Here is a 12288-nt window from a genome sequence, read left to right as displayed (position 1 = left end):
CACAGCAGTGTATGGGTGCCCACACACAACTGTGTCTGCACATACATGTCTAGGAGTTTATGGAGCTTTTTCTGTGAAGAAGTTTGATTTTAAGAGAAATATGCACATAATACTATTAACAGAGATAGAATAATGGTAGTGCTTAGAAACAAAAATTACCAGGTAAAGGGGCCATTTCTGCACCAACTGAAATCGTAACTGTAAAAAAGAGAGAGAGACAAAAAAAAGCTTTAAAAAACACCCTTTAGTGGTGGTGGAATGATGTAGAACAGGACAGGGGTGATGGTTGTACAACATGATGAAAGTAGTTAACGCGCTGCAATGTACATGTAAAAACTGTTGAGTTGGGAAATGTTATATGTATCTTTTCCACAATAAAAAATGCATACACTCAAAGTCGCATATTTATAGTCAAAGCTGAAAAAGAACCAAACGTTTTCTCTAATTTCAGACACCGATGCCTTTGTTTATGCTTCTACTTTGGTTTGGATGGAGAAATACTGTCCATAAAGTTTTATTTTCTTGGCATCAAAGTTTGGCAGGTGGTGGTGTATCTTCTTGATTATCCAAATATAAAAGAATTTGTTAAATTATCGGAAGCTTTATGAATATGCTGAAGTTTTGTAAGGGAAAATAAAAAGCATTATGATTTGTAGGAACCAGTTTTACAGGGGCTGGAAAGGAAAATAAGAAAATCAAGTCATCAAGAAATATTTACAGATAAGAGAAAGATCATATCTAAATGGTGTGATTCCATATTAAAAATATACAGAGGAAGGTAAGGTAGGAAATTTAACAATGGATTAATGATAGAGTATGGTAGTATAAATTATTATGAAATTGAGTGTTAATCTAGCAACAGGTACATGATCATTACCAGGTAACGCCGTCACTTTTGTTGGAAGTGGACCTGTAGCTGCAAAACAAAAAACAATAAACCTGTAAAAACTCATTGCTGTCAAGTCGATTCCAACTCATGGTGATCCCACATGTTACATACACTATCTTATTTCTACCCCAGTTATTATCTGATCCTGGGCAGAATTTTCACTTCTTGAGTATCTATTTCCTCTGTAAAAACAGAGACTGTAGTGTAACCTATTCCAGAGGGTGGTGTGAGATTCAATGAGGTTGTGTATAAGGTGCTCACACTGAGCAAATGCTATACAGATGTTGGTTACTATCCCACCACCATAACTACCGCTGCCATTATCACTACCTTTTTCTTCTTGTTGCTTTCTTCCTCCTTCTCCTCCTTCTTCCTCCTCCTCCTCTTCTTCTTCTTGCTCTTGTCCTTTTCCTCCTTCCTCTTCTTTTTCTTCTTCCTTCTTCTCCTCCTCTTCTTCTTGTCCTTCTTTCTTCTCCTCTTCTTGTTTCTGTTGTTCTTGTCCTTGTCCTTCTTCTTCCTCTTCCTCCTCCTTGTCCTCTTTTTCTTGTTGTTCTTGTCCTTCTTCCTCCTCCTCCTCCTCTTCTTCTTCTTGTTCTCGTCCTTGTGCTTGTCCTTCTTCTTCCTCCTCCTTCTCCTCTTCTTGTTCTTGTTCTTGTCCTTCTCCTTCTTCTTCCTCTTCCTCCTCCTCCTCTTTTTCTTGTTGTTCTTGTCCTTCTTCTTCCTTCTCCTCCTTCTCCTCTTCTTGTTGTTCTTGTCCTTGCACTTGTCCTTCTTCTTCCTCCTCCTTCTCCTCTTCTTCTTCTTGTCCTTCTCCTTCTTCTTCTGTCTCCTCTTCCTCCTCTTCTTCTTCTTGTTCTTGTCCTTCTTCTTTCTCTTCCTCTTTTTCCTTCTCTTCTTGTTTTTGTTCTTGCTTTTGTCCTTCTCCTTCCTCTTCCTTCTCCTCCTCTTCTTCTTGTTCTTGTTTTTGTGGTCCTTCTCCTTCTTCTTCCTCTTTTTCTTCTTCTTGTTCTTGTCCTTCTCCTTCCTCTTCTTCTTCTTCCCCCTTCTTCTCCTCTTCTTCTTCTTGTTCTTGACCTTGTCTTTCTCCTTCTTGTTTTCTTCCCCCTGGTCCTCTTCCTCCTCCTTCTCCATCTTCCTCCTCCTCATCTCTGAGATGGTTGTCATCCTCTCCTGGGGAAATAAGAAGTGTTTACCCTTGGTGTGTAAGTCCTTTCTGGGCTGGTGTTTCTTGAAAAGCCACCAGAGTTGCTGCAAGGGGCAGAGAGCATACCTGGAGAAGACGCTGCTTTGTCTGAAGTGGAAGCTGTATCTGCAAATAAATAAGAACCCAACTCATATGTCAGTGGAAAGAAAATGCGATATTTTGGTTTGACCAACAGGGTGGATGAAGTAGTTCTTAAGAAATTAGTGGCTGGAACAGAAGAGCAAATGGGTAGAGCCAACACTACAGGAACCTGGTTCTAGTGTGCACATTTGAGTGTGCTGGCCGGGTCAAAGCTTCACGGAAGGCGGCACACAATCCTCCAGGCAGGTGGAGGTGTGGACCCCCAGCCTGACCTTTCATGGGCACATCTGATCAAGACCAGAGCCACAAGCAGACTCGGTCCCTAGTGGAGGGGCCACTTCTGTGTCTACAGGCGAACAAAGAGAACACAGAACTAAATTTCTAGTGAAAAGGACACTGAGGTTTCCATTTACGTTGGGGGTTATACTGTAGATAAAACATTCACTTGTCACATAGAAAGAAGGAAAGTTGATCATATTTAAGAAATTTGGCAGGCAGAAAACATTACCTGAGGAAGTATCCACTTCTGTGGGGTTTGAAGATGCATCTGTGTGTAAACAGAGAGAACAGGACTGAATAATGAGTGGAAGGACACTTGAGTGTGTCATTTTTCACTGAGGTTTATTTTGTGGTCAAAATGACCATTAAATTGGCTCATTTTTTCAATGTGGTTTTTGTTGTTGTTAGTTGCTGTCGAATTGATTCCAATTCACAGCCACCCTACGTGAGCAGAGTAGAACTGCCCCATAGGGTTTTCAAGGCTGCGACCTTTCAACAGCAGATTGCCTGCCTGTCTTCTAAGGCAGCTTTGGGTGTGTTTGAACAGGTAACTTTTTGGCTAATAGTCAAGCACTTAACCATTTGTGCCACCCAAAAGAAGTTGGCCACGTTAAACAGCACAATGTGAGAATCTTTACCAGATGGCGAGGTCACTTCTGCTGAGGTTGAAGAGGTATCTATAAATAAAGGAGAAACCTAAATAGTAGCGAACAGGACTCCTAGGTTTCTGTTTTTACTGAGACTTGTTGCGGACAAAATTTTCATAAATAGCCTAGTTTGCCAAATAGAATTCCAAGAAAGGACACTTAAGGGGACAGCACAGAGGATACTACCTGGTGTAGAGGGCACAGCTCTTAACCTTGAAGCTGCAGTTGAATAAAAATAAAAAAGGCTGCAATAAGACAGCTGCATCAGGTACACATATTTCTAGAAGGTGCAGGAAAAGCAAATGTGTCCATCGTAGATCAGTGGGACTGGCCAAGCATGGCATTCTGCTGTTCAGACAGGGCATCTTCCAGTGCCTCCAAGCCTCCCTGCCCTTCTCAGGCTCCATTCCTCTTGCCGCATCCTTACTTCTTCCCTTAGAGGTGGAGCAGATTACATGTTCGGAGGGCAATAGTCCAAGTCTCTCCACTGTGTGCGGCTAATTTCTCAAAGATTCTATGAATGGGGATTTGCTTCCCCCTCTCTCCTTCCCTTTCCCCTCAAACTAGTGGAAGGGGGTAGAATGCAGACAGGAACCTTCCCTAGGTGGGCTGTCCCAAGATCTAGACTGAGGGTGAGAAGGGGCTAACGAGCCCATTTGGCTCTCGTACTGTTGTCCTCCAACCCAGGTCTATAAATAACAAAGGCCATATTTTGGTGCTCCATCTGCTGACTCTCATGTTTTATTTCTCCATTAGTATTAATAGAGGTAAAATAATTTTAGTGCTTAGAAACAAACAAAAATTAGCAGGTAAAGGGACCATTTCTGCACCAACTGGAGCAGGGAAGAACATCTTTATTGGTCTCACTCAACACTCTATGCATAAACTTCTTGAATCCAGAGTCACACTAGGAACTCCTCAGGTAATTCTAATCATTATCCACTAGAAACTACACAAGAGGTGAGTCACTTGTTACCTCAGTCAGCTCTGCACCGTCATTGCCTTGGTGCAGAGCTCAGTAACTGGCCAACCTTCACCTGTTGGAATATCTAAGGATGATAGTATCTAATGCTGCTTGAATATCTAAGGAGGGTCAGTTAAAGCCATTCAGGCAGCACCCACTTGTTGGCTGGTCTCCAGGAAAAACTTCCTCCGTGGACTCAAGTAGGGGATTACGTTAGGCTACCAGGCACTCCAACAAATGATTAATTCCTCATTGATTCTGTGGACTTGACCATCTGCTTGGCTGCATAAGACAAATTAATTTTCCCCTTGGCCTGTGTATTTAGCTGTGTTTCCTAGAATTCATTCACTGTTGGGGAACCCAGGAGTGGCCTTTATGAATCAGCTCAATATAAATGTATTAAAAAAACATAAAATAAAAGATTATTAAAGAATCAAAGAACCTGACCAGGATATCAACAATTGCTTATTGAGCTCATTGGAAAACAAAATAAAATAATTTATAGCAAGCAAGATGGAACCCAAAACGACATTAATATTACCTGTTGAAGCGGTTACAGCAATATTCAAAGACGCTGGAAATCGGAAACGGTAATTGGTCAAAGCCTACCAAATGGCACACAAGAATTGTTTTATAGGTAACGTGTTTTCTTCTCTCTGGAGCACAGACACCATGGTCTTCATTTATTTAATCCACAAATATTGATCCATCATCTACCCTGGGCCAATCACTGTGCTTAGTACTGGGGTCAAACAGCCAACAAATGTTGATATAATGCTTGCTCTTAAAGAGTGGACCATCTTGTGGGCAAAACAGATATGATCAAATGATCACACAATAAATGTAAAATTGCCGTTGTGACAGTGCTGTGTAGGAAGGATGCATGATGCTGGGAGAACCTCCAATAAGGCAACCCCACCTGGCCGGGGGGGACCTTCTCCATTCTGCTGACTCTCCCCCCACCATCTCCTGCACGGCACAGGGTTTTGCCTGGACTAGGCGCTCTGCTCAAAGACAGTGACAACTGGATATCACACTGCCCACAGCTCTTCTAGTCTTGATCCTACCCCATGGCATGACAACAGCCATCCTGCTGTCCCATTTGCCTGCATTAGCAGTGGCGTGGGCAGAGGACATTACTGGGTGAGGGAGTTACTTCTGCCAAAGTAGATGTTATGTTGGAATATGAAACACAACGGGAATCTTAGTCAACTTTGAAACTTCATTGCTGGTTCAACACAATTCCATCTTTACTATGATCTCATTTACCAGGCTTTGTTGTTGAAAAAATTCCAACATGAGGACTAGTTATTTCCCAATCTCTCTTGAAAAAAATTTACAAACCCAAATTAAAAACACCTGAACTGGTATAAATTACAACACTCCCAAAATGAAACATGCTTCCCTGCCCTTTTAAGCAAAAGACGGAGCACATATTTTAACCTGCATAGCTCTGGCGCATCATGAAGACTATCATTGTTGTTCAGGGTTGTGTACAGTGATGTCTTAAAGGACACTGAGGTAAGGGGGCATTTTTGCTCTGTATCAGTACATACAGAAAGTCCAGTGACATTTTACAGTTTTTGGAGCTTTTTGTGGCTGTTATGCTATCTGCTACATTTCCTGTCGTAAAATCCAGTTTTTCTATCAGTCTCCCCCCTTCCAGCCCTTGTGCTCCTCCCCAATTTATCTCTTCTAATATATATTTTTTAATGTTTAGTCAGTAGGGAGTGGCATGGTGGTTAAAGCACTCAGCTGCTAACCCAAAGATCAGTGGTTCGAACCTACCAGCTGCTCTATGGGAGACAGATGTGGCAGCCTGCTTCCATAAATATTTATAGTCTTGGAAACCCTATGGGGCAGTTCTACTCTGTCCTATAGGGTTGCTATGAGTCAGAATCAACTTGATGACAACAGTCTTGGTTTTTGGTTTAGGGAGACCAGATAGCCAATTGTTGTATGTGTGTACAGGCTATGAGCAATAGGCTCCCAGCAAACAGGCTCTGCGAATACTCCCGTGTGTGTTTGAGCACTTGAACTGGAACACTGGGGCCTCAATCTGACTGCACAGACATCCTCTTTGTCTGCTTCAGGGTTCTATTCTATTTTTCCAAGGGATTACATCAGCCAACAATGACCCCTGGATAAGTGGGGTATAATTGTCTTCTCTCTGATAGAATTTCAACACAGCAATATCCCTTAGCTAGGTAGTGAGGGGACAAATTAGCAGAAAACTTGTTACTGGTTGGAAGGACCAAATCTGTGGCCGAGGAACTGTGAAAACAAGCAAAAGTTAAAGAAAATCATAATTTAACACCATCCTTGTCAATAGAGTTCATTGGTAAAGAATTTTTAAAAAACTACTCCATTAAAAATTATATCCTAGCTGTGTCCATACGTGATTATCCTCTGTCTCATTCATTTAAGGGAAATAAATAATGGGGAGTGGTACATGGGGTTGGAACTCAGAGACAGTTCTAGTCTCTCTGTAACCAAGCATGTGACCTTGAGCAAGTCCCTTTGCTCTCTGAGCTTCAGCTGCTGCATCTCCATCACCTTGTTGGAAAGGCAGAATCTCAGGACCCACCCACTCTAGGCCTGCTGAAGCAGAAGCTGTATTTTAACAAGATCTCCAGGTGATTTGTGTGCACATTAAAATTTGAGAAGCACTGAGCGTCACGGATGGAGATGCCTACAGGCCCAGAAACAGTGGCATGGCTGAGTGGAGTCCGGAGACCATGTGCCCCATATGCAGGGGGCAGCCCTTTCCTGCCCAACCCAGCCCTTGGTGCTCTGCTGAATTCACAATTTTCAATTGACGCTGGAAATTTGAACTTTTATAGGAAGTCTGCCATTTTTAAAAATGCGGGATTAAAAAAAAATTAACATTGCATAGGCAAAACTGTATTATCTGAATCAAAACCCATCAGTAGGTTAAAATTGGCCCATGGGTTGCCTGTTGGTGACTTCTGGTCTGAGAAACCTCTGAAGTTTCATTTAACTCTTGGAAAAATGTTACACTGTGACAAGGTTACAAGGTACCATATCTGACTTGTCCTTGCCTAAAAGACTTTTCTGGTGGCCGATTCTCACAGATCCCACCACAAAGAGAGCAGTCTGTTTCATTGTCTGCTTTTCCTTAGAGCTCAGTTTCTACCAAACCTGGAAGAGGGCTCCGGGATTTTTGAGATGTGAACCACTGGCTACTTTCATAAGTGTTTACAGTTCAGAGAAAACTTGAGTTGAATTGACTTGTGTGGAGATGGTATTTATCTGACTTATTTATCCAACTCAAGACTGATCTACTATGATCCCTAAAACATCCAGAAGGAAGTTTACAAAAGGACGCGTGGGTTGCTTACATCAGAGAGTCAGGCCTCGTCTTGACAGGCAACAGGACATGCAGGGAACTCAGGAGTTTAACTACGAAGCTCCCATGGCTGTGGGCTCACACAAGGCTGTACCACCCAGACCCCAGGAGAAACTTCTGAGGTGGTTATTTTCATCCTCCTGTGCTACTGATGGAAACCCTGGTGGCATAGTGGTTAAGTGCTACGGCTGCTAGCCAAAGGGTCGGCAGTTTGAATCTGCCAGGCACTCCTTGGAAACTCTATGGTGCAGTTCTACTCTGTCCTATAGGGTCGCTATGAGTCGGAATTGACTCAACAGCCATGAGTTTGGTTTTTGGTTTGGTGCTACTGATGGAGCCCTGGTGGTGCAGTGGTTAAGAGCTCAGCTACTAACCAAAAGGTTGGCAGTTCAAATCTACCAGGCGCTCTGTGGAAACCCTATGGGGCAGTTCTACTCTGTCCTATAGAGTCATTATGAGTTGGAATCAACTCTTCAGCAGTAAGTTTTTGGTTGGTGTTACCGATGGAGGCCTGGTGGCATAGTGTTTAAGTAGTATGGCTGCTAACCCAAAAGGTCAGCAGTTTGAATTCACCAGGCACTCCTTGGAAGCTCTATCGGGCAGTTCTACTCTGTCCTATAGGGTCACTATGAGTCAGAATCGACTCGACGGCAACGGTTTTGGTTTTTACTTAGATTAAAAACAACAAAGCTAAATATTTCATGGGGGATGACAGAGCGGTTGGGGGCTGGAAAGCCAACAGAGGAAGATATGTCATCATTTCTGCAAGAAGGTAAGGAATTGGCCGAGTGAAACTGACCCTCAAACCAAAGGCAAATGAAGTAGAGTTTCAGATTCTGAACCCCCAGAGATGGGGGCTTATTCATTGGGTCCCTTTTGAGAAGGACTCACAAAAGCACTATGTGGAGGACCTTCACACAGGCCTGATGATGTTACTGAGGGTGGGTGGAGCTGGGGGACTCTGGAAGACTCTGCTCAGAACTTATTTAGGAGCATCACGGCATGAAAAAGGTATCTCTATCTATCTGTCTGTTGGTCTGTCTACCTGTCTGTCTATCTGCCTTTCTCTTTTTTAGCAGAGTTTGCTCTCTCCTCAAAAAGGCCCCTAAACTAGATGACTCCACCATATTACTACCTTGCCTCTGAGAGCACAGCTTTTATTCCATAGGAAAGTTTTTGTAAGACAGGACCAAGGCTGTGACAGTAATGTCTGCTACCCTTCTGCTAGCCATAGATGGTGGGACGCCAGCCTCAGAAAAACAGTTGTGAAATGTGAGAATGGGAGAAATACCTATTGGATGTAAAAGATATGGGTGTTCCCCAGGAGCTGGAAAAAAGAAAGTAGTCACTATAAGTACCTTCCAAACAAACACAATGAAATTTCATTCTCTTCTCAAATACCATCTAAATCACATAAATGAGTATGCCTCTAAACAACCCCATCTGGTCTCTAATCATATAGTTGCCTTTTAAAATGTGGATGTAGCTCATGAATGTGTACGCATTATTCTGATTAAGAATAAGAAAATCAAAGAAATAAAACTCATGTTGGGGTTGTGACGTTACAGCCCCACTAGGCACTGGATACCTTGTCTGCATCCTGGGGCCCAGGTGAAGCTGCAGGTGGGGAGCAGCTCTTGCCACAAGGTCTACCTGTCCCAGCCCCTCTTGTCCTCCCTGTTGCCACCGCCTCTGATGTGTGAGTCACCAGTGTGGGTCAAGAGCTGGTGTCTCCGAGTCCTACTGAGATGCACCACTCTAATTTGGAAAGATAACACACCAACCTGTTAATGCCCAGACCACCTTTCCCTGAGGTGTTGGGAAACATCCCTGGGCCTTCATCTTCTGGAAGGGTGGAAGGGTCTGGAGCTCAGGGAACTCTCAAAGGAAGTTAAGGCTGGTAAGAGACTCAATGGGGGAGTGGTGTTCCCTGCACTAGACAGCTAGTCACCACTTAGCAAATAATATGGACATTAACTCACAGGTGTCTGAATGTCCAGCAGCTTCAGAATCTGCAGACATAAAGGAAGCATTAGTTTGGCTTATTAATAGAAACTGGGATGATAAAATGGTTTAAAGATTGTTGACTCACTTTAAATATGATGCAAAGAAACAGGGAATAAACAATTATTCTTAACCATCTAGGGAGGTCTCCTCTGGGTTTATTGTACAGCCTGCTGTGGTTTATAACACCTGGCTAAAAACTCTGAGGCAGTGATTCTTTTTTTCTTTGACATCTTTCTTTTAAATACTTTTTTGTATTTTTGGTGAACGTTTACACAGGAATTTAGATTCTCCTTTGACAATTTCTATACATGTTGTTCAGTTACATTGGTTACATTCTTCACAATATATCAGCATTCTCATTATTTCCATTTTGGTTGTTCTTTTTCCATTAATCTAGCTTCCCTGTGCCCCTTTGCCTTCTCATCCTTGGTCTAGGGTAAATTTTTACCACCTGGTTTTTTTCATCTAGATGATTATTTTGAGGAACACAGTATTCACAGTGATATTATTTATTTTATGGGCCAATCTGTCATTTGGTTGAAAGGTGACCTCTGGGAGTGGTTTAAGTTCCAAGTTTAAAGAGTATCTCAGGGCAGTAGTCTCAGGGGCTCACCTAGTCTCTACTGGTCTAGTAAGTCTGGCCTTTTTTTTTGGAGTCTCAGTTTTGTTCTATATTTTTCTCCCCTTCTATCCAGGGCAATCTATTGAGTCCCTGGTTGGAACGGAAGGTAGTAGTAGCCAGGCACCATCGAGTTCTTTTGGTCTCAAGGCAGGTGATGTCGTTGTTTGCGTGGACTATTAGTTCCGTAGACTAGTTTCTTCTTTGAGTCTTTGGTTTCCTCCTTTCTCTTTAGCTCTGGACAAGTAGAGACTAATAGTTGTATCTTACATGGTGTCTTGCAAGCTTTTAAGACCCCAGACACTGCTCACCAAACTAGGATGTAGAACATTCTCTTTATGAACTATATTATGCCAATGTTAATTGGCCTGAGTGTCCCCATGAGACCATGGTCCTAAGCCCTTGAACCCAGTAGACCAATCCTGTGAAGTGTTTGGTTGTATCTAGGAAGTATCCATAACTGTGGTAGACCTCCACTTGGCCCTCACACCTGCTGGACCCATTCACCAGCCACAGGACCAGACCTGGGTGGACTTTCCAGAGAAGAACCTTCATCAAGGCTCCTCTGGAAAGGCCACCAGATGAGCCAGCTATTTCCTGGAAGCTGTACATTGACAATTGAGAATATCAAACCCACTCCTTCCTTTATTTTATCTCTGCCCTGGCCACCACTCCATGTATTTTTTGAAGTCAAGTGGTTAAGAAATAGTTTTGCTACAAATACCAGAAGATAAGCTAGATAGAGGGGGTCTTCTAAAAATTAAACACTTATGCTTATCAAAAGACTTCACCAAAAGAGTAAAAAGAGAACCTACAGACTGGGGAAAAAAATTTTGGCTATGACATATCTGACAAAGATCTAATTTCTAAAATCTATAGGAAAATCCAACACCTCTACAACAAAAAGACAAATGATCCAATTAAAAAATGGGCTAAGGATATGAACAGACACTTCACCAAAGAAGACATTCAGGCAGCTAATAGACACTTGAGATTACTAGCCATTAGGGAAATGCAATTCAAAACTACAATAAATAATAAATGTTGGAGAGGCTGTGGTGAGCTTGAAACTCTTATGAATTGCTTGTGGGAATGCAAAATGGTACAACCATTTTGGAAAACGATATGGCGCTTCCTTAACAAGTTAGAAATAGAAATACCATGTTGTTAGGTGCCGTCGAGTCGGTTCCGACTCACAGAGACTCTATGCACAACAGAACGAAACACTGCCGGGTCCTGCGCCATCCTTACAATCATTGTTATGCTTGAGCTCATTGTTGCAGCCACTGTGTCAATCCACCTCTTTGAGGGTCTTCCTCTTTTCCGCTGACCCTGTGCTCTGCCAAGCATGATGTCCTTCTCCAGGGACTGATCCCTCCTGGCAACATGTCCAAAGTATGTAAGACGCAGTTTCGCCATCCTTGCCTCTAAGAAGCATTCTGGTCACACTTCTTCCATAACAGATTTGTTCATTCTTTTGGCAGTCCGTGGTATATTCAGTATTCTCTGCCAACACCACAATTCAAAGGCGTCAACTCTTCTTCGGTCTTCCTTATTCATTGTCCAGCTTTCACATGCGTATGATGTGATTGAAAATACCATGGCTTGGGTCAGGCGCACCTTAGTCCTCAGGGTGACACCCTTGCTCTTCAACACTTTGAAGAGGTCCTTTGCAGCAGATTTACCCAAAGCAATGCGTCTTTTGATTTCTTGACTGCTGCTTCCATGGCTGTTGACTGTGGATCCAAGTAAAATGAAATCCTTGACAACTTCAATCTTTTCTCCGTTTATCATGATGTTGCTCATTGGTCCAGTTGTGAGGATTTTTGTTTTCTTTATGTTGAGGTGCAGTCCATACTGAAGGCTGTGGTCTTTGATCTTCATTAGTAAGTGCTTCAGGTCCCCACCACTTTCAGCAAGCAAGGTTGTGTCATCTGCATAACGCAGGTTGTTAATGAATCTTCCTCCAATCCTGATGCCCCATTCTTCTTCATATAGTCCAGCTTCTCATATTATTTATTCAGCATACAGATTAAATAGGTATGGTGAAAGAATACAACCCTGACGCACACCTTTCCTGACTTTAAACCAATCAGTATCCCCTTGTTCTGTCTGAACAACTGCCCCTTGATCTATGTAAAGGTTCCTCATGAGCACAATTAAGTGTTCTGGAATTCCCATTCTTTACAGTGTTATCCATAGTTTGTTATGATCCACACAGTCGAATG

The 12288-nt window shown here is 42.6% G+C and overlaps 1 protein-coding gene across 1 annotated transcript in view; it reads right to left on the bottom strand.

Annotated features, from left to right (window-relative positions):
* The window catches only part of LOC126059404 (deleted in malignant brain tumors 1 protein-like), a 109579-nt gene that overhangs the window by 7410 nt on the left and 89881 nt on the right, over nucleotides 1-12288 (bottom strand). The window contains exons 54-60 of the mRNA XM_049855105.1: nucleotides 9417-9446; nucleotides 3287-3319; nucleotides 2683-2721; nucleotides 2083-2198; nucleotides 1088-1151; nucleotides 878-916; nucleotides 160-198 (exon numbers count right to left, since the gene is read on the bottom strand). Of these exons, the coding sequence (XP_049711062.1) occupies nucleotides 160-198; nucleotides 878-916; nucleotides 1088-1151; nucleotides 2083-2198; nucleotides 2683-2721; nucleotides 3287-3319; nucleotides 9417-9446 (360 nt within the window). The remainder of the gene's footprint in view (nucleotides 1-159; nucleotides 199-877; nucleotides 917-1087; nucleotides 1152-2082; nucleotides 2199-2682; nucleotides 2722-3286; nucleotides 3320-9416; nucleotides 9447-12288) is intronic.

Source organism: Elephas maximus, chromosome 16 (assembly GCF_024166365.1).
Source record: "Elephas maximus indicus isolate mEleMax1 chromosome 16, mEleMax1 primary haplotype, whole genome shotgun sequence".
Lineage (NCBI taxonomy): Eukaryota > Metazoa > Chordata > Mammalia > Proboscidea > Elephantidae > Elephas > Elephas maximus.
Note: the sequence above shows the minus strand (reverse complement) of the source record. Positions and strands in the feature narration are given on the sequence as shown.